This window comes from Meles meles, chromosome 8 (assembly GCF_922984935.1).
Source record: "Meles meles chromosome 8, mMelMel3.1 paternal haplotype, whole genome shotgun sequence".
Lineage (NCBI taxonomy): Eukaryota > Metazoa > Chordata > Mammalia > Carnivora > Mustelidae > Meles > Meles meles.
In genome coordinates, this window is record NC_060073.1 from 100,744,422 (window position 1) to 100,767,038 (window position 22,617).

The window sequence follows — 22,617 nt, forward strand, 5'->3', positions numbered from 1 at the left end:
AGCTGTTTTTACATGTCTTTTCTTTGTGAATTTTTGTTCATATATTTGCCCACGTTTCTTCTACGCTTTAAGCACTTTCCTCAAATTTTAAGAATTCTTTATGTATCGAATATATTATGACTTTTTCTGTGATGTAGGTTGTAAATATTTTGTGTTTTCTTTATGGCATTTTCCAATGCAAAAATGTTTTTTATTGAGTCAAATATGTCTGTCTGTTCTTCTATTGCATGTAAGTTTTGAAACATAGTTGAAAAATATTCTAATAAACCCATTGTAAAAAAATAATCACCAGTTTTCTTCTGTGCTTGTACATTTTTATTTCTTACATTTAGTTATCCTTATAAATGGTGTGAAGTCTAATTTTCTTTATTTATTTTCTAAGATTTTATTTATTTGTCAGAAAGAGAGGGAGAGAGGGTGAGAGAGATAGTGCACAGCAGGGGGAGGGGCAGGCAGAGGGAGAGGCAGGTTTCCCCCTGAGCAAGGAGCCAGGCAAGGAACTCAATCCCAGGTTCATGGGATCATGACCTGAACCAAAGGCAGGAGCTTAACCCACTGAGCCACCAGGTATTCTGTCTAATTTTAGATCTAATTTTATGTTTTTCCAAATGCATAGCAAGCTATCCCAACACTATTGATTAAAAACTCCAACTTTGCTCCTATTGAGATTATATCTTGATCATATATTGACTTTTATATGTACTTTGATCTGTTTCTAGAATTTCTATTCTATTCCAGTAGTCTGGTTATCTATTCTAGTCAATACCACATTTTATAAATATAAAGGCTTAGAGTATGTTTTGATATCTCATGAAGCTAGTTTCCCCTCTTATATATTGATTATTTTTGATTTATGACATTTTATTTTTTTCTATCACTGGTAATATTTATTTTTTATTTTTTCATTTTTTAAGCTTTTTTTTTAATTCTAGTTAGTTAACATACTGTGTTATCTTAGTTTCTGGTGTACAATTTAGTAATTCAACACGTCCATACATCACCCTATGTTCATCACAACAAGTGCACTTCTTTTAAAGATTTTATTTATTTATTTATTTATTTGACACAGAGAGAGAGACAGCAAGAGAGGGAACACAAGCAGGGGGAGTGGGAGAGGGAGAAGCAGGCTTCCTACTAAACAGGGAGCCCGATGTGGGACTTGATCCCAGGACACCGGGATCATGACTTGAGCTGTGGGGAGATGCTTAACAACTGAGCCACCCAGGCGCCCCCAACAAGTACACTTCTTAATCCCCATCACCTACTTCATCCCTCCCCCACTCTCTGCCCCTCTGGTAACCATCAGCTTGTTCTTTATAATTGAGTCTGTTTCTTGATATGTCTCCTCTCTCTCTTATTTTTTTCCCTTTGCTTGTGTCTTTTGTTTCTTAAAATTCCACATATGAGTGAAATCATGTGATATTTGTCTTTCTCTGGATGACTTATTTCACTTAGCGTCATACTATCTAGCTCCATCCATGTCATTGCAAGTGGCAAGATTTCATTCTTTTTTATGGCAAATAATATGCCACATCTTTTTTAAAAAATTTTTAGTGAGAGAGCATGTGGGGGGTGGGGGTGTGGAGTGGCTGAAGAAGAGGGAAAGAGAGAATCCCAAGTAGGCTTCATGCTCAGTGCAGAGCCTGGTAGAGTGCTCAATCTCACATCCCTGATATCATGACCTGAGCTGAAATCAAGATATGGACACTTAGCTGGCTGAACCACCTAGGCACCCCATATATCATATCATCATATCTTCTTTATTCATTTAACAATGGGTACACACTTGGGCTGCTTCCATATCTTGGCTATTGTAATAAATGAATTCAATAAAGTTGCAGGATACAAAATCAATGTACAGAAATCTGTTACATTTCTTTTTTTTTAAGAGTTTATTTAAGGGAGAGAGCACATGCATGAATGGTGGGGGGAGCAGAGGGAGAAGGACAAACAGACTCCACATCAATTGTGGAGTTCAACACAAGGCTCAATCCCTCAATCGTGAGATAACAACGTGAGTGGAAACCAAGAGTTGGATGTTCAACCAACTGAGCCACCCAGGTGTCCCAAAATCTGTTGTATTTCTATACACCAAAAATGAAGCAGCAGAAAGAGAAATTAAGATCAAAATCTCACTTACAATTGCATCCAAAATAATAAGATACCTAGGAATAAATCTAACAAAAAAGATGAAAAACCTGTAATCTGGAAACTATAAAACACTCATGAAAGAAATTGAAGATGACACAAAGAAATGGAAAGATAGTCCATGCTCATGGATTGAAAGAAAAAATATTGTTAAAATATTATACTACCCAAAGCACTCTACACACTTAATGCAATTCCTAAGAAAATACCAACAGCATTTTTCACAGAACTAGAACAAGGAATCTTAAAATTTGTATGGAACTACAAAAGATCCTGAATAGCCAAAGCAATCCTAATAAAGAAAAACAAAGCTGGAGGCATCACAATTCTGGACTTCAAGTTATATTATAAAGCTGTAGTAATCAAAACAGTATAGTACTGGCACAAAAATAGACACATAGATCAATAGAACAGAATAGAAAATGCAGAAATAAACCCACAAATACAAATCAATTAATCCTTGACAAAGAAGGAAAAGAATATTCAATGGGAAAAAGATAGTCTCTTCAACAAATGGTGTTGGAAAAACTGGACAACAACATGCAGAAGAATGAAACTGGACCACTTTCTTATTCTTGACACAACAATAAATTGAAAACAGATTAAAGACCTAAATGTGAGACTTGAACCATAAAAATCCTACAAGAGAACACAGACAGGCAAGCAATTTCTTTGACATTGGCCAGAGCAACTTCTTTTCTAGGTATGTCTCCTGAAGCAAGGGAAACAAAAGCAAAAATAAACTTTGGGATTACATAAAAAAGCTTCTGCTCAGTGAAGGAAACAATCAACAAAATTAAGGCAAGCCAAGAAATGGGAGAAGATATTTACAAATCTCATATCTGATAAAGGATTACTATCCAAAATCTATAAAGAACTTATCAAATTCAACATCCCCCCAAAAAATAATCCAATCAAAAAATGGGCAGAAGGCCTGAACAGACATTTCTCTAAAGAAGACATACAGATGACCAACAGACACATATAAAGATGCTCAATGTTGCTCACCATCAGGGAAATGCAAAATTACAGTGGGGTATCACTTCATACCTGTCAGAATGACTAACACCAACAACACATGAAACAACAAGTATTGGGGAGGATGTGGAGAAAAAGGAATCTTCATGCACAGTTGGTGGGAATGCAAATTGGTGCCGCCACTCTGGGAAATGGTATGAAGTTTCCTCAAAGAGTTAAAAATAGAACTATGCCACAATCCAGCAATCACACTATTGGGTATTTACCTAAAGAATGCAAGAACACTAATTCAAACAAAACAAAACAAAAACAAACAAAAAAACAAGAACACTAATTCAAAGGAATACAGGCACCCTTACATTTACAGCAGCATTATTTATAAAAGCCAAGATAGGGGCACATGGGTGGCTCGGAGAGTTAAGCCTCTGCCTTTGGTCATGATCTCAGGGTCCTGAGATGGAGTCCCACATTGGGCTCCCTGCTCAGCAGGGAGCCTGCTTCTTCCTCTGTCTCTCTCTCTGTCTTTCAAGCATAAATAAATAAATTCTTTAAAAAGTAATAATAATACGGAGTGCCTGGGTGGCTCAGTGGGTTAAAGCTTCTGCCTTCGGCTCAGGTCATGATCCCAGGGTCCTGGGAGAGAGCTCCACATCAAACTCTCTGCTCAGCAGGAAGCCTGCCTCTGCCTACTTGTGGTCTCTCTCTATCAAATAAATAAAATACTTTTAAAAAATAATAATAATAGTCAAGATATGGATTGATGAATGATATTTATACATTTTTCAACTAGCAATAATCGCGCCTCAGACAAATCTCATTGGCTATGATACTGCCACTGTGCAAAGCTTATATACCTTTTTAAAGTCCTTATTCCTCTGTCTTTTCATTTCCTTTTGGACTATGTGGTGGTCAATTTTCAGTGGTATCCCTTAAATATCACCTATTGCTTATTTAAATTCAGGGAACATTGCCTGATTCCAAATGTCCCTAACCTTAGTCCCTGGAGTAGCTATAGTTCTCATTTCTGAATTATCACTAACTGATTTCTGGAATCATTTGGCTCAGGGTAGCACTGGCATATTAGATAATGGCACAAAGAAAAAGTATAGAAAATCTATAAAAAGACTCCATTTCACTTATTAGCTGTATGGCCTGCAGATAAGATATAATACTACATAAAAAACCCAACTGATGAGAATGGATGTTTAAGAAAAAAACAAGCTAGAAATGATGCAAACTTGTATTATCTATCAAATTTTAGTAAACTGCCTTTTTGAATTTTATTCATATCTGTTTTATCTAACTCATTTTAAGTTGATAGACATCATTATTTTAAAGGAAAACAAAACAAAATAACCGGACTTTTTAATTAAAGAATCTGAATTCATAATTTTCTGAAAATAAAAAAAAATCACCTATTGCTTACATAGCAATGAGGTTTTTTTCAACTTTCCTCTTCCCCTTCCTCTTTTTCTCCCTTATTTTAGGGCATTGCTTCCAGTGTTCTCAGAACAAACAACACATAACACGTGTTATATTCATATGACAAAATTATCATTCTATCATCATCCCAAACTTTGCTCTTATCTTAGACCTACAATCAAATGTATTAAATATTTACCATCAGTATTTATAGTGGTATTTCTATAGTACTCTTCTTTGAATGAAGTCCATCATCTTCCAGTAAATTCCTCAAGAGCAGTTTATAGATAAAGAATTCCTTGAGCTCTTCACATGCTTAAATCTGTTTTCAGTAGCCTTGATACTTGAAGGAATGCTTAGTTGGATATAAAATCATTTCAGCTTTTTTTCCCCCTTAATTTCTTCAAGTGTTGCTTCATGCCTTGATATAAGTTGTATTTGAGAAGTCTTATGTCAGCCTAATTCTCTTTTTTTAAGTTATTCATCCCTTTTGCCTTTTCTAAGCTTGTATCTATATCGGTAATTCTAAGCTTGTATCTATACTGGTAATTAAAATTTGTTCTTTTATTTACTTCTGTATTATCTGCTACTCCCTACCCACCAAAAGGAGAGAACTTATACATCTACTTCACCATAATATTCCAGCACTTAGAACAGTAGCTCGCACATAGTACCCACAATAGTGTTCTTTGATTATAAGTTTTTTAATTTTGATGTAGTCTAAGTTATTTTTTTGTTGTTGTTTCATATGTTTCTGGTGTCATAACCAAGAAATCATGGCTGCATCCAAAGTTATAAAGACTGTCTCCTATGCTTTCTTCAATGATAGCTATTTTATGAAGTTTAAAATATATTTAAAATAAAACTTATGATGATAATGTGAAATATTGTATTCAAACAGCATGAAGGAGACCTCAAGGGTGCTGTTAATATTATGTTTCTTTATTTGAGTACTTGTTACACTGACATGTTCTCTTTGTGAACATTTAAAGAGCTATACATTTACCATTTGCGATCTTTTCTATATGCATTTTATATTTCAAAGAAGGTTGCTCAAACTTTCTTCCAAAATAAAACAAAATAAAAATAAGAAAATAACACATAAAAATAAACTGGGCAAAGAGAGTTCAAGAAGACAAATTGTAGCCAAAGTTTACTTACGAAGATAGATTCAAGAATTCTAAAATAATTAGAAAATTTATTTCAGCAGTTTACTAAGACAAACATAACATGACTAAAGAGGGACTTTCCCAGAAACTCAAAGTGTTTAACAATGAGAAACAAGAGAAGAAAATTAGTTTGGGAAACTTTGTACAGGAACATAGATGAGTGCAAATTTAATTTAAAACAATCTAAACCAAATGGAACATAGTGTTAAGGCTTTATAAGTTTAGACAGTAAGTACACAGGTGGTTATTACATTGTTTTCTACTTTGTTTTGTATGTTTGGAATATTTCACAATAAAATAAGAAAAATTTTCCACAAACGATAATTTATATATAAGATACATCCTACTTTGGGATAGAAAAAAATCAATTGATATTTCAGTAGATGCATAAAATTTTTCAATAAAGTTAAACATTTACTTTTGGTAAATTCACTCTGCAAATGAGATATATAAGAAGTCCTTTAATTTGATGAGGCAAATATGCCAAATTCTACAGTGTATATAATACCAACTATTAGGAATATAGAGGCATTTTGATTAAGATGAAGAACACAGAAAGGATGCTTATTATCTTTTTTTTTTTTTCCCATTCAACCTTATCTTGGTCATCTGAGCCAATGAATAAGACAACACAATAAAAAAAGAAATAAGTGATATAAGTACTGGAAGGAAATAAACATCTTTTCGGCAGACAATATGTTTTCCTCCAAGAATAACCTAAGAGAATATATAAATAAGTTAAAAGACCTAAAATAAGAGTTTAGTAGTTTCTAGATACAAAAATCAACAACTTCACACCAATAATAAACAACTAGAAAATATTATTAAATATTTCAATTCACAAAAGCACAAAGCTGCAAATTACCTATGAATCAATCTAATAAAAGATCTTTCTGGGAAAAAAAAATCACAAAATATTGTTGAATGACATGGAAGAACCCATAAATACATGTTGTCATATTTTTGGATTGGATGGATAAATATTAATAGCATTGTTAATTCTTTCCAAATAAATTAATAAATTAATATGATTATGAATCAAATCAAAGTAGGATTTTTGTAGAACTGTATAAGTTAATCCTGCTCTTTATATGGGGACCAAAAGGCCAAGAACAAATCAAAATCATTTGGAACAAGAACAAGCACTTGGACATATTAAACATCAACACTTTCTATTCCTATAGTAATTAAGAGTGCTGTATCATGCAGGGATATAAAAACAGACCCAGAGAGGAGATGGGGAGTCAAGATGGCGGGGAAGTAGGAGGAGGCACCATTTTGACCTGTACCCTAAAGTGAGCTGATTACCTACCAAAGAACTCCGACCACCCATGAAATCAGCCTGAGATCAGAATTATACATGTCTGGATCTCTACAGGAGCAGAAGACGCCAGTGGCAGGTAAAGCAGACTGGGAGCGTCAGACTGATATCGGAAGATAAACAAAAGGGGGAGGGAGCCACCAGAGGTCACCGATTGGAAAGTAATACCCCAACACAAGAGTGCTCTGCATCTGGGGACCAGCATTAACTTGGAGTCTGGTTGAAAGCACTCAAAAAACAAAGAGCAAAGGATCGCAGGGGGTAATAGTGGGAACCTGGGCGGTTAGGGTCAGGGACCTAAGTCCCCGGACCCAGGACAGCCTCCCCTGGCGCTGAGCCAGAGAGAGTGCGGCAGAGAAATCAGGTCTCTGTCCCTGAGCCGCCAGTGCGCCTGAACGCCAGCACGCCCGAGAACGAGTAAGGTCTGGCTCCCGTGAGGGGCTGGGAGCCTGGCCAGAGGGCAATCCTGAAACGCGCGCATCCCACACCCTCCCTTGGGATACGTGCTCATAGGCGCTAGCCTGGAGCTCTGGCATCCGGAAAAACCAGACATTCCCAGCCCGGGACAGCGGGAAAATCTCAGTGTGCGATCTCTGCTCCGAACCTCTCTGGCGGTCTGGAGCTGCCTAGACAGCCACCGCTGCCCTGGTTTGGGGTACAACGAGGAGCTCCTGCATCCCCAGGGACAGTGACTCAGAACCGACTCTGCCAGCAGCTTTTGCAAAACATTCTGAGGCTTCTCTCTGAGAGGGAGGTTGGGGTGCAGTTTGCTCTCCTCTAAACCTCCAAAAACCATCAAAAGCTGTCAAGGTGAGAGAAAGCAGATGAAAGAACATAAAAACCCCCAGAGAACAAAAGGCTGAAAAAAACAGTTTCCTCAGAGCTCACCCCCTTGAGGGGAGCGGGAGGACCTAACTCAGGGAACATCATTGTCTGAAAACCCACGTGGCAGGCCCCTCCCCCAGAAAACCAACCAGGAAGGAAGAAAAAAAAAAAAAAGACTACAAGAGAACAACCACCACTACTTCATAAATACAACTTTTATTTTTAAATATTTACCAATATTCTGGTTCTTTTTTTTATACATACAGATAATTTTTTTTTCAAAAACTAACGATTTATTGTATGATGAATAACATAACACAATATAAATCAATCAATCAATCTTCAAAAAGGAAAAAAGATAAAGGCAGGGGTAAATACAGAAAAAGGAATCTTGCATAATTGTTGGTACTAGCCATAATCTATCTCTGAGTTTCTGAGCAGTCAAAGGCAGAATGAAATTACAAACCCAATCATGCTTCCCATAGATTAATTGGAAAAAAAATAGTTTCTCAGGATTCCCTTTTCATTAAGACTGGGTGGCTCAGTAGGTTAAACCTCTGCCTCCAGCTCTGGTCATGGTATCAGGGTCCTGGAATCAAACCCTGCATTGGACTCTCTGCTCAGCAGAGAGTCAGCTTCCCCCTCTCCCTCTGCCTGCCTCTCCGCCGACTTTTTATCTCTCTATCTCAGTCAAATAAATCAATAAAATCTTAAAAAAAAAACAATGAATTCTAGGTGACATCAGGAAAATGACAAGAGCAGGCAGCTCCATTTCCATCCCTTAACAAAGCAATGAAAAACAAGCAAAATATTGTTACAACCATCTTTTTTAAAATTCTGGAAAACAATCAAAGGTTCACAGCAATCAAGTTTTTTAACCAAGAAATACTTGTGGAAAGATATTGCAGGAAATTTTGTAGTGTTGTTTTTTTTTTTAAATTTATTATTATTCTTTTTAATTTGTTTATTTACAGCATAACAGTGTTCATTGTTTTGGCATCACACCCAGTGCTCCATGCAGTACGTGCCCTCCCTATTACCCACCACCTTGTTCCTCAACCTCCCACCCCTCCACCCCTTCAAAACGCTCTGGTTGTTTTTCAGAGTCCATAGTCTCTCATGGTTCATCTCCCCTTCCAGTTTCCCTCAACTCCCTCTCCTCTCCATCTCCCCATGTCCTCCATGTTCTTTGTTATGCTCCACAAATAAGTGAGACCATATGATACTTGACTCTCTCTGCTTGACTTATTCCGCTCAGCATAATTTCTTCCAGTCCCGTCCATGTTGCTACAAAAGTTGGGTATTCATCCTTTCTGATGGAGGCATAATACTCCATTGTGTATATGGACCACATCTTCCTTATCCATTCATCCATTGAAGGGCATCTTGGTTCTTTCCACAGTTTGGCGACCGTAGCCATTGCTGCAATAAACATTGGGGTACAGATGGCCCTTCTTTTCACTACATCTGTATCTTTGGGGTAAATACCCAGCAGTGCAATTGCAGGGTCACAGGGAAGCTCTATTCTTAATTTCTTCAGGAATCTCCACACTGTTCTCCAAAGTGGCTGCACCAACTTGCATTCCCACCGACAGTGTAAGAGGGTTCCCCTTTCTCCACATCCTCTCCAACACACGTTGTTTCCTGTCTTGCTAATTTTGGCCATTCTAACTGGTGTCAGGTGGTATCTCAATGTGGTTTTAATTTGAATCTCCCTGATGGCTAGTGATGATGAACATTTTTTCATGTGTCTGATAGCCATTTGTATGTCTTCGTTGGAGAAGTGTCTGTTCATATCTTCTGCCCATTTTTTGATATGATTATCTGTTTTGTGTGTGTTGAGTTTGAGAAGTTCTTTATAGATCCTGGATATCAACCTTTTGTCTGTACTGTCATTTGCAAATATCTTCTCCCATTCCGTGGGTTGCCTTTTTCTTTTGTTGACTGTTTCCTTTGCTGTGCAGAAACTTTTGATCTTGATGAAGTCCCAAAAGTTCATTTTTGCTTTTGTTTCCTTGGCCTTTGGAGACATATCTTGAAAGAAGTTGCTGTGGCTGATATCGAAGAGGTTACTGCCTATGTTCTCCTCTAGGATTCTGATAGATTCCTGTCTCACGTTGAGGTCTTTTATCCACTTCGAGTTTATCTTTGTGTACGGTGTAAGAGAATGGTCGAGTTTCATTCTTCTACATATCGCTGTCCAGTTTTCCCAGCACCATTTATTGAAGAGACTGTCTTTTTTCCATTGAATATTTTTTCCTGTTTTGTCGAAGATTATTTCACCATAGGGTTGAGGGTCCATATCTGGGCTCTCCACTCTGTTCCACTGGTCTATGTGTCTGTTTTTATGCCAGTACCACGCTGTCTTGGTGATCACAGCTTTGTAGTAAAGCTTGAAATCGGGTAACGTGATGCCGCCAGTTTTGTTTTTGTTTTCCAACATTTCCTTAGCAATTCGGGGTCTCTTCTGATTCCATACAAATTTTAGGATTATTTGCTCCAGCTCTTTGAAAAATACCGGTGGAATTTTGATCGGAATGGCATTAAAAGTACAGATTGCTCTAGGCAGTATAGACATTTTAACAATGTTTATTCTTCCAATCCAAGAGCATGGAACAGTCTTCCATCTTTTTGTGTCTTCTTCAATTTCTTTCATGAGTGTTCTGTAGTTCCTCGAGTACAGGTCCTTCACCTCTTCGGTTAGGTTTATTCCCAGGTATCTTATGGTTCTTGGTGCTATAGTAAATGGAATCGATTCTCTAATTTCCCTTTCTGTATTTTCATTGTTGGTGTATAAGAAAGCCACTGATTTCTGTACATTGACTTTGTATCCTGCCACGTTACTGAATTGCTGTATGAGTTCTAGTAGTTTGGGGGTGGAGTCTTTGGGGTTTTCCATAGAAAGAATCATGTCATCTGCGAAGAGAGTTTGACTTCTTCCTTGCCAATTTGGATACCTTTTATTTCTCTTTGTTGTCTGATTGCCGTTGCTAGAACTTCTAATACTATGTTGAACAAGAGTGGTGAGAGTGGGCATCCTTGTCGTGTTCCTGATCTCAACGGGAAGTCTGAAAGCTTTTTCCCATTGAGGATGATATTTGCTGTGGGTCTTTCATAGATAGATTTTATGAAGTTCAGGAATGTTCCCTCTATCCCTATACTTTGAAGCGTTTTCATCAGGAACGGATGCTGGATTTTGTCAAATGCTTTTTCTGCATCAATTGAGAGGACCATGTGGTTCTTCTCTCTTCTCTTATTGATTTGTTCTATCACATTGATTGATTTGCGAATGTTGAACCAACCTTGCAACCCAGGGATGAATCCCACCTGGTCATGGTGGATAATCTTTTGAATGTGCTGCTGGATCCTGTTTGCTAGGATCTTGTTGAGAATCTTTGCATCCATATTCATCAGTGATATTGGTCTGAAATTCTCCTTTTTGGTAGGGTCTTTGCCTGGTTTGGGGATCAGGGTAATGCTGGCTTCATAAAAAGAGTCTGGAAGTTTTCCTTCTGTTTCAATGTTTTGGAACAGCTTCAGGAGAATTGGTGTTATTTCTTCTTTGAAAGTTTGGTAGAATTCCCCAGGGAATCCGTCAGGTCCTGGGCTCTTGTTTTTTTGGGAGGTTTTTGATCACTGCTTCAATCTCGTTACTAGATATCGGTCTATTCAGGTTGTCAATTTCTTCCTGGTTCAATATTGGGAGTTTGTAGTTTTCCAGGAATGCATCCATTTCATCTAGGTTGCTTAGCTTATTGGCATATAACTGTTGGTAATAATTTCTGATGATTGTTTCTATTTCCTTGGTGTTAGTTGTGATCTCTCCCTTTTCATTCATAATTTTATTAATTTGGGCTTCCTCTCTTTTCTTTTGGATTAGTGTTGCCAATGGTTTATCGATCTTATGGATTCTTTCAAAAAACAGCTTCTAGTTTCATTGATACGTTCTACTGTATCTCTCGTTTCTACCTCACTGATCTCTGCTCTAATCTTGATTATTTCCCTGCTTGCGTGTGGATTTGGTTTGATTTGTTGTTGATTCTCCAGTTCTTTAAGGTGTAGAGAGAGCTGGTATATTCTGGATTTTTCAATGTTTTTGAGGGAGGCTTGGATGGCTATGTATTTCCCCCTTAGAACAGCCTTTGCTGTATCCCGTAGTTTTGACTGAAGTGTCTTCATTCTCATTGGTTTCCATGAATTGTTTAAGTTCATCTTTGATCTCCTGGTTGATCCAAGCATTCTTAAGCAAGGTGGTCTTTAGCTTCTAGGTGTTTGAGTTCCTTCTGAACTTTTCCTTGTGATTGAGTTCCAGTTTCAAAGCATTGTGATCGGAGAATATGCAGGGAATAATGTCAGTCTTTTGGTATTGGTTGAGTCCTGCTTTGTGACCCAGTATGTGGTCTATTCTGGAGAAGGTTCCTTGTGCACTTGAGAAGAATGAGTATTCTGTTGTTTTAGGGTGGAATGTTCTGTATACGTCGATGAGGTCCATCTGGTCCAATGTTTCATTCAATGCTCTTATTTCTTTATTAATTTTCTGCTTCGATGATCTGTCTATTTCTGAGAGAGGCGTATTAAGATCTCCTACTATTATTGTGTTCATATCAATATGACTCTTTATTTTGATTAATAGTTTTCTTATGTAATTGGGTGCTCCCATATTGGGGGCATAGATATTCACAATTGTTAGATCATCTTGGCGGATAGTCCTTTTAAGAATTATGTAGTGTCCTTCTGTATCTCTGACTACAGTCTTTAGTTTAAAATCTAATTTATCTGATATGAGAATCACTACCCCGGCCTTCTTTTGAGGCCCATTGGCATGAAAGATGCTTCTCCATCCCTTCACTTTCAGTCTGGGTGTATCCTTAGGTTCAAAATGGGTCTCTTGTAGACAACATATGGATGGGTCCTGTCGTTTTATCCAATCTGCAACCCAGTGTCGTTTTATGGGCGCATTTAGGCCATTCACATTGAGAGTGATTATTGAGAGATAGGTTTTTATTGACATCGTGTTGCCTTTGAAGTCTTTCTGTCTGTAGATTGTTTCTATATTTCTGTTCAATGATATTCTTAGGATTTTTTCTCTTTTATAGGACCCCCCTTAATATTTCCTGCAGTGTCGGCTTAGTGGTTGCATAGTCTTTTAAGCCTTGCCGGTCTTGGAAACTCTTTATCTCTCCATCCATTTTAAATGTCAGTCTTGCTGGATAGAGAATTCTTGGTTGCATGTTCTTCTCTTTTAGTACTCTGAATATATTTTGCCAGCCCTTCCTGGCTTGCCAGGTCTCTGTGGAAAGGTCTGACGTTATTCTAATGGGCTTTCCTCTGTATGTAAGGAGCTTTTTTGTCCTAGCTGCTTTTAAGAGGGTCTCTCTTAAAACATAATTCCTCATTCTAACTATAAGGTATCTTGAGGACTTTAGAGAATCTAAAATCTTGGGAGGAAATCTCTCTGCCTCTAGTACATGAACGTTGTTTCCATTCGTGAGATTGGGAAAATTTTCATAGACAACTTCTTCCACTATATCTTCTAGACTTCTTTCTTTTTCCTCCCCTTCAGGGATTCCAATAATTCTGACGTTGGAACGTTTCATGGCATCGTTTATTTCCCTGATTCTGTTTTCCTGGCTTCTGAGCTGTTTGTTCCATGCTTCCTCTTGATCCTTTCTCTCTATCTGTTTGTCCTCCAGATCACTAATTCTATCTTCTGTCTCAGTTACCGTAGCTTTTAGAGAATTTAGATTAGATTGGAACTCATTGAGAGCATTTTGAACATCATCCCTGGTGGCTTTCAGTTCTGCCCTAACATTGTGAACATCATCCCTGGTGGCTTTCAGTTCTGCCCTAATCAAATCTGTTTGGTCATCCATGGCTTTCTCCAACCTAGCTATTGCCTGGATAATTGTTAGTCTGAATTCCTTTTCTGACATATTGTCTATGTCGATAGCCATTAGCTCTGTTGGAGAAGGCCCATCCTCTGTATTTTTCTTCTGTTGGGTATTCCTCCTCCTAGTCATTTTGGTAAGAGATGACTGAACAGATGCAGCTGGACGTATCAATTGTGGTGCAGTCAATGTGCACCCTGGAACGCTTCTGTGCAATCAGGATTCCCCACCCAAATGAGAGAAAAAAGAAAAGAAAAAGAAATAGAGAAGAAGAAAGAAAAAAAGGGGAAAGAAAAAAGGGAAAAAAAGAGAGAGAGAGAGAGAGAGAGGAAAAGAAGGGAAGATAAAAGAGAAGGCTCAGCCCAAATGGGCCACAAGTTAAGATTTGTGAAGTATACAAACAAAAACAGACAAACAAAAAGACTGATAAAAGTATATGACAAGAGAAAAATATATATATATAAGCAAAAAAAAAAAAAGGGAAGAACCTCATCAGAAAGAACCCCAAGTATAAGATTTGTATATTATCAGGACAAACACAAATTCACAGAAACACTGGCAGAAGGAAAAATTGGGGAGTGGTTATAAATTCTCAGTGTGGATGAGGAAGGTTATTTTGATTCTTCCTGAAGGTATCTTGATGTTTTTGTTAAGGGACTCAACTTTCCTAAGTTATAGGGGGATTAGAAACTGGTTTGCCTATAGGGGTAGCATTGATTGGGGAAAGGGGGTTACCTTGAAGTTTAACTCTATATGTATAGTAGAAAATAAAAATTAAAAAAGAATAAACTAGACTAAACTAAGTTAAAACTTAAAAAGAATTAAAAAAATAGAAAAGCAAAAGAAAAACACAGGTGTATGTATCAAAAAGTTCAGGTTAGAAGGTTATTAAAGACTTTGATGTACTGGACATCTCAGTGTGGTGGTAAATAGGTTAAAAATTTATCTGTATGAGAGACCCCGAATTGCTAAGGAAATGTTGGAAAACAAAAACAAAACTGGCGGCATCACGTTACCCGATTTCAAGCTTTACTACAAAGCTGTGATCACCAAGACAGCGTGGTACTGGCATAAAAACAGACACATAGACCAGTGGAACAGAGTGGAGAGCCCAGATATGGACCCTCAACCCTATGGTGAAATAATCTTCGACAAAACAGGAAAAAATATTCAATGGAAAAAAGACAGTCTCTTCAATAAATGGTGCTGGGAAAACTGGACAGCGATATGTAGAAGAATGAAACTCGACCATTCTCTTACACCGTACACAAAGATAAACTCGAAGTGGATAAAAGACCTCAACGTGAGACAGGAATCTATCAGAATCCTAGAGGAGAACATAGGCAGTAACCTCTTCGATATCAGCCACAGCAACTTCTTTCAAGATATGTCTCCAAAGGCCAAGGAAACAAAAGCAAAAATGAACTTTTGGGACTTCATCAAGATCAAAAGCTTCTGAACAGCAAAGGAAACAGTCAACAAAAGAAAAAGGCAACCCACGGAATGGGAGAAGATATTTGCAAATGACAGTACAGACAAAAGGTTGATATCCAGGATCTATAAAGAACTTCTCAAACTCAACACACACAAAACAGATAATCATATCAAAAAATGGGCAGAAGATATGAACAGACACTTCTCCAACGAAGACATACAAATGGCTATCAGACACATGAAAAAATGTTCATCATCACTAGCCATCAGGGAGATTCAAATTAAAACCACATTGAGATACCACCTGACACCAGTTAGAATGGCCAAAATTAGCAAGACAGGAAACAACGTGTGTTGGAGAGGATGTGGAGAAAGGGGAACCCTCTTACACTGTCGGTGGGAATGCAAGTTGGTGCAGCCACTTTGGAGAACAGTGTGGAGATTCCTGAAGAAATTAAGAATAGAGCTTCCCTGTGACCCTGCAATTGCACTGCTGGGTATTTACCCCAAAGATACAGATGTAGTGAAAAGAAGGGCCATCTGTACCCCAATGTTTATTGCAGCAATGGCTACGGTCGCCAAACTGTGGAAAGAACCAAGATGCCCTTCAATGGATGAATGGATAAGGAAGATGTGGTCCATATACACAATGGAGTATTATGCCTCCATCAGAAAGGATGAATACCCAACTTTTGTAGCAACATGGACGGGACTGGAAGAAATTATGCTGAGCGGAATAAGTCAAGCAGAGAGAGTCAAGTATCATATGGTCTCACTTATTTGTGGAGCATAACAAAGAACATGGAGGACATGGGGAGATGGAGAGGAGAGGGAGTTGAGGGAAACTGGAAGGGGAGATGAACCATGAGAGACTATGGACTCTGAAAAACAACCAGAGCGTTTTGAAGGGGTGGAGGGGTGGGAGGTTGAGGAACAAGGTGGTGGGTAATAGGGAGGGCACGTACTGCATGGAGCACTGGGTGTGATGCCAAAACAATGAACACTGTTATGCTGTTAAAAAAAAAAAAAAAAAAAAAAAAAGACCCACGAAATGTGCTATAGAGATCACAAACAGGCTCACATCTATGTATTTGATATTTGTAGGAATTATGTTACAAATATGTAAGACAAGGAATTAAGTCATAAAAATGTTCTGAATAAATAGCTATCCACGTGGAACGTAAATAAAATTTGCATCTATGCCTTATATACTTCACAAAGATTATTCCTAGTAAGTGTAGAGTAAGGAAGGATTTCTTAAACAAGACACCGTAAAGCACCAACTAAAAGGAAAAGTTACTATATTGTATTACATTTCATCTGAATACCTCTGCAAAACAAAAAGACAGAAAACCCAAGGCACAACCACTTAGTATTCATTTCCAATGTATAAGAACTACAGATGAATAAGAAATAGACAATTCATTTCAAAAAATGGTCAAACAGCAATTCACAGAAGAGGAAATCGTAAAGCTCAATAATGAAATGAGAAGGGGAGCAGACTCAGCGATTGTTCAAGAGGAGATTAAAAATAAAAAGACTGATTAAACCCAAGTGTTGTCAAGGCACAAAGAGACTAGAACACTCATACACTGCTGTCAGATGTATGAATTGTAACAGCCATTTAATATCATTCTGTCAACATTTAGGTAACTTGAAAATGAAGACACTTTTTGATCCAACGCTTCTAGTCCCAGATAAATACCCTAGAGAAAGTCTAGCTCATAGACAGCTGTGTATAAGAATGTTTATAGGAGGGGCGCCTGGGTGACTCAGTGGGTTAAAGCCTCTGCCTTCCGCTCAGGTCATGATCCCAGGGTCCTGGGATCCAGCCCCGTGACGGGCTCTCTACTCCGCAGGGAGCCTGCTTCCTCCTCTCTCTCTGCCTGCCTCTCTGCCTAGTTGTGATTTCTCTCTGTCAAATAAATAAAATATTTTATAAAAAAAAAAATAATATAGGAGCGCTGTAATAGAATAAAAGAAAAAACAACTAGATTTTCATCAACTTAACTTTAAGTTAGTTAAAAGCTTAACTGTAGTTTCAATTAACGAAGTAGAACAAAACTGAACACAAAACCATACACATAGTTGAATGGGAAAAAAGCAAGCTGAAGGAGTACCTGGATGGCTCAGTGGGTTAAGCCGCTGCCTTCAGCTCAGGTCATGATCCCAGGATCCTGGGATCGAGGCCGGCATTGGGCTCTTTGCTCAGCGGGGAGCCTGCTTCCCCCTCTCTCTCTCTCTCTGCCTGCCTCTCTGCCTACTTGTGATCTCTGTCAAAAAAATAAAATCTTAAAAAAAAAAAAAGCAAGTTGCAGAAAAATGATCTGTACAGTCTTTTAATAACCTTTGAACACTTGGAAAACTAATCTATGTCATTTTTAAGGAGGCATAAAGTTGTAAAAATGACAACATGAATGTAAAGTGATCAGGAATGCATCGTTAAATTATTTTGTGAAAAGAAACAAGGGAGGGAAATGAGACTAGGGAAATTTTTAGCTGAATATCACTTTTATCTAAAAATTTAATTTGAAAACATCTAAAGCAAATAAGGCTTAATGCTAAAATTTCATAGAGTTGAGTGATGTGGCACAGGCATTTATCATACTGTTTTGTGTTCTGTCTGAATGAAATATTTCACAATAAAATAAAGTACAAAAGGTATTCTATGTTATTTAAATCTTTGTGGCGTATATAGTTAACAATACGGCAAGAATTAGTTATAAGACAATATTTATTGTATGAATAACACATGTTATTAAATGGTGAGAACAAATAGAAACTATTTGTTTGGCAGGCCAGGATTTAAAAAAAAAAAGTCACCATCTGGATCTTCTTACAGACACCAACCCAGGCACAGTCATTAAATAATGCCGAACAAAGACAATATGGCTGTAGAGACACACGGCACATTAGGCAAAGCGGTAAGATATGTATGTATTGAAAGATTGAATGTCAAATCATAGAGCCCAGGTTACACGGCGCATTTGGAATTGTGGTCTGTCTGGAGAATCTTCCCTTGTATGAACAATACTACGAGGCATGGGTGCCTTTGGTGAAGAAACAACTTTGGTAGAACCCTCCGATTCCTCTACATCCTGACTTTCTCTCTGAGAGGTAGGGAGGAGGGTCACGCAGGCACAAACCTTGGTGGATTGCTTGCACTCTAGCAAAGGCATGGTTCCTGGGGAAAAGAGAAGACAGAAGAGGGTGATGAACAATGAAGAGTCACAGAAACTTGTCCCTCTGTGTCAGCAGAGAGGCCTCTACCCAGAGCCCAGTGGGTCCCTTTGAACCGCCCCAAACCCTGGGGGCGAGGGAGGCGTTAGCCACAGAGACGAGAAGCATATGCAAGATGGCTTAAATGCTGCGCGTGCCAAGAGCACCAAAGATTGAAGACTCAAGCTTCTGAGTTTGTAAGTGCATTTCCAAATGAAATTTTAAAGACTTTTTAAGAAAAGGAGGGTCTCCAGTGTTGGCACGTGGTCATTTAACATCAGAAATTGCTTGCTTCTGACCTCAGAAACACCCTGGACACCCAGGATACCCTGTCCCTCTTCACAGTAGTAAACATTCCGTATCAGCCATTCTCCTTAGTCATGACTGGGCTGGCTATCTCTGCCCTGAAGTGGGGAGGGGGTGAAAGACAGTAGAAATGGCAGACATGAGAGCTGCCCTTGGAGCAAGCTTACTGAACATTTCACATTTCACACAGCCCTAATCTCCAGCTCTACCCTTGGAGGAGCTCTCCTCAGAGAGTGAGTCCACTTGAACCTTGGTCATTTAATACACAAGGCTTGGCACCTTTTCCCTATGCCCCTTCCCCATCCTTTTTTTCTCTCCTCCCTATCAGGGATTGATCGGTTCTTATCACCCATCAGGGGCACTGAATATACTCACCAGAGGCCATAAAGAGGCAAACGCTTAAGTAGCCAGTGACAATGATCCAGCTGATTTTGTAACTAGAGTAGTACACGGATTGACCTTGCCTTAGCTTTTGATGATACAGGAGGAGAGCACAGAGCAGGAGGATACCTTTTGTTCAGACAGAAGGAGAAAAAAGTCCCTTCTGAGGAATTTGGGCTCTTCTACTCAAGGCTTTAACCCAAGATATGCCTGACTTCCAAGCCTCCACCCTATACACCAGCACCTTATCCAAAACCCACCCCCCTAAGTGGTCGTTCCAATTCAGAGGCTCAATCTCTGAGCCAGAGAACTAGGAAGGCTGCAGCCCAGACCCATAAATGAAGTCCGTCTCCAAGCCTGCGTCAAGGGAACCAGGAAGTTACCTGTGAGGAAACTGAGGAAGGCAGCGATGAAGAGGATACATTTCGTTGAAGGAATCAGATAAGTGACTTCCAAACCCAGGAACAAGTTATGGAAGAGAGAAAGGTTGAGAACCAAAATCATCATGATCCTGACCACTTCCAGGCCATCTGTTAGAGAGCAGAAGCTGTGTTGAAAGAAGGACAGAGATTTCTTCTAGGCTCATTTCCACCTGAAGACCACACAAATCTCTAGGTAAAAATTGGAATTGGGGCAAGAAGATTTGATTAAATAATAAAGAGGGGCAAGGGGAAAGAAAAAAGAGGCAGGGAGCCTGAAGCTGAATGGGAGCGAGAACCAGAGGAAACTGCTCTCTATCTTAGTGTCTCTATAAGCCTCTTCTTCTCCTTTTCTTCTCTCAGATTTCTCGTTCAATACAATTCATCCTGTCCTCCTCTAGTGCTAATACAAGATATTTCCTTGTTGCCAATTACCTTTCTTCTATGGCCTCCTGTTCTAGGTGCACTGACTACCCTATGGCTACTGCTAACGCTTCCCAGATGTCCAGCAATTAAGTCTAGGAGCTTCTAAACTTTTCCCCAAAATGTGCAGAATGATGATATTTGGGAGTCGGCCTTGACCATTGATTATGGAACTGGGCGCAGGGCAGCTGGGTGAAGTTGCCCCAGAGAACAGAGAGTAAGCTGATGAGATAAGTAGAAGTCAAGGAAAGAGGAACCCTCCCTCCACCCCCGTCTCTTTGCATAGTGTCGTTCTGACCTTCTGGCCAAAGAGTGGTGCAACATATCCAGGGGCTGTGGCTTATTGTATTTTTCTTTGTGTCCAGTGACAGTTCAACCCATTCTTCTGTGAGGACTCCTATTGCCATCAACACTAAGGCCCAGGAGGAGAACATCACGTTCATGGCCTGGATATTTCTGAATGAGACATTCACCATTGCGAGGGGGGTTTGAAGCTGAGACCACCACCCGTATCTCACATGGCTCTTCTCTGATTCGATTACTTCTTCACAGGAGGACAAAGTCTAAACTCTCGGTGATTGCAGAGGCATTGGACGTGGCGGGGCTGATGTCACCTATGGAACAGAGACCATAAATCCCACTCCCCACTACTCCTATATCTGGGCCGGCCTGCTGTCAGGGTTGCCAACTGCCATGGAATCATCTCTTAGCTTGACCCTTGACCCTGGTGACTCGCACAGTGGAAAGACCAAGGGGACTACAGGTCCTGAGAGAGTTACCCTTTATAGAGGGGTATATAATATCACATATTAGAGCTGCCTGATGTAGTGATAACTAGAGGCCTTGAAAGAAGTTAAACATGCCTGACCGAAGAGGTCCAATTTTAGAGTGAAGGATCAGTAAGAGCAGAAGGAATTCAAGATCATTGCCAGAGGAGTCAGCCAGCTAGCCTCACAAAAGGGAATGACCTCTCAAAATTTAGGACGTTTTGGAGAAACTTGTGTCCTCATTTAGAGAGCCTAAAGAAGTTGAGTTAGGCAGGCATCTCGGAAATGGACCAGCGCCTTGAAGCCACAGAAAATGGCTTCACACATTGACGCATTGCAATCCAATGTCATTTATAAGGCACAGACTATTATTTTTTGACAGTTGCCCTTGTAACTCGGCAGAGAAAACATTGACTTATTCCTTGAGTAGGCAACCATGATATGCAGTAAGCGCAGAGTCAGAGGACTTATATTAAAACCCCCAAAAAAGCCTTTTACTGAACTAAGATGAAAGTCCTATCTAACAACCTCTTTCTGACTATTTCTTTGACATTATTGCAGACCCCTTTCCATGGGCCAAACTGGATTTCTTTCATTGCCTCAAACATGCTGTGGGGTCTTTCTTCTAAACCTCTTTACATATCTTGGTATATTGTATATTAAAAACTTTTTAGGGGCACCTAGGTGGCTCAGTGGGTTAAAGCCTCTGCCTTTGTCTTGGGTCATGATCTCAGGGTCCTGGATGGGGCCCTGCATCAGGCTCTCTGCTCGGCGGGGAGCCTGCTTCCTCCTCTCTCTCTCCCTCTCTCTCTCTCTGCCTGCCTCCTGCCTACTTGTGATCTCTCTCTGTCAAATAAATAAGTAATATCTTTTTTATTTTTTTTAATATTTTATTTATTTGACAGAGAGAAATCACAACCAGGCAGAGAGGCAGGCAGAGAGAGAGGAGGAAGCAGGCTCCCCGCGGAGCAGAGAGCCCGATGCAGGGCTCGATCCCAGGACCCTGAGATCATGACCTGAGCCGAAGGCAGAGGCTTTAACCCACTGAGCCACCCAGGTGCCCCAGTAATATCTTTAAAAAAAAAAAAAAAAAACTTTTTAGAACAATGTTCAGTATCTTTAATCTTACAAGGGAGACTTTGTAGTTAAGAAAATGGACTCAAGGGGCACCTGGGTGACTCAGTGGGTTGAGTGGCCGACTCTTGTTTTCAGCTCAGGTCATGATCTCACAATCGTGAGATTGAGCCCCAAGTGGGGCTCCGTGCTCAGTGGGGGGTCTGCTTGGGATTCTTCCTCTCCCTCTGCCCCTCTGCTCACATTCTCTTTATCTCTCTCTCTCTCTAAAAAAAAAAAAAAGAAAAGGGACTCACAGTCCTGGCTTTCAATCCTGGCTCTACCACTGATGTAATCTTACAGATAATAATGCTTCCTATTACATAAGAATTTTGTAAAGGCTACATGAGTTCAGAGAGGTAAAGCACTTAAAAAGAGTTCTCGGCATATGACAAATGATATGGAAGCAATTACCACAGTATTCATTTGGACTCCCTGGGACAGCAACTCTGAGGCAGGAATTGTACATGGAGAGTTTATTGGGGAACATGTCCAGCAGTCACACCTGCCAGTGTCTGAGGGGAGCGGGTTTGGACAGAAGTTGAACTGGGATGTAGTTGCAACAAAAGAAACATGAGCCGACCCCACCAGGAGTTCTGGATCGGGAGCAGCTTTCTGGAATCATCTCGGATGGAGTAAGAGAGCATAGTTTGCTATAGAATGTAGCCTGTCCCTGGGCTAGTATCTCCCTTGTGTGTCCAGGACAATTCTTTTCTCTCTCAGAAACTGCAAGCCTCAGGGGCCGTCCCTTCTGGTAGTCATGGGAATGAGCCCCCACCATTGTCCTCTCCTGTATCAGAGCCA

At 39.5% G+C, this 22,617-nt stretch overlaps 1 protein-coding gene and 1 non-coding gene across 2 annotated transcripts; both read right to left on the minus strand.

The window, feature by feature from the left end:
- Window positions 1-3,838: 3,838 nt before the first annotated feature.
- LOC123950099 lies at window positions 3,839-3,973 on the minus strand. The gene has a single exon (XR_006820125.1). It is a non-coding gene; the product is annotated as a U4 spliceosomal RNA (small nuclear RNA).
- Window positions 3,974-18,145: 14,172 nt separating this feature from the next.
- Window positions 18,146-20,409, minus strand: TMEM225 (transmembrane protein 225). Its single transcript, XM_046014483.1, has 4 exons — window positions 20,232-20,409; window positions 19,475-19,621; window positions 19,086-19,220; window positions 18,146-18,369 (listed from the first exon to the last, which is right to left on the minus strand). The coding sequence occupies exons 1-4, from the start codon at window positions 20,407-20,409 to the stop codon at window positions 18,146-18,148; spliced, it is 684 nt and encodes a 227-aa protein (XP_045870439.1).
- Window positions 20,410-22,617: the final 2,208 nt, after the last annotated feature.

Coding starts and splice junctions, on each gene's coding strand:
- TMEM225 (XM_046014483.1), bottom strand. CDS start 20,409: ATGGTGAATGTCTCATTCAGAAATATCCAGGCCATGAACGTGATGTTC. Junction 19,622..20,231: donor CACCACTCTTTGGCCAGAAG/GTCAGAACGACA, acceptor GCTCTCTAACAG/ATGGCCTGGAAGTGGTCAGG. Junction 19,221..19,474: donor CTTCCTCAGTTTCCTCACAG/GTAACTTCCTGG, acceptor TCTGAACAAAAG/GTATCCTCCTGCTCTGTGCT.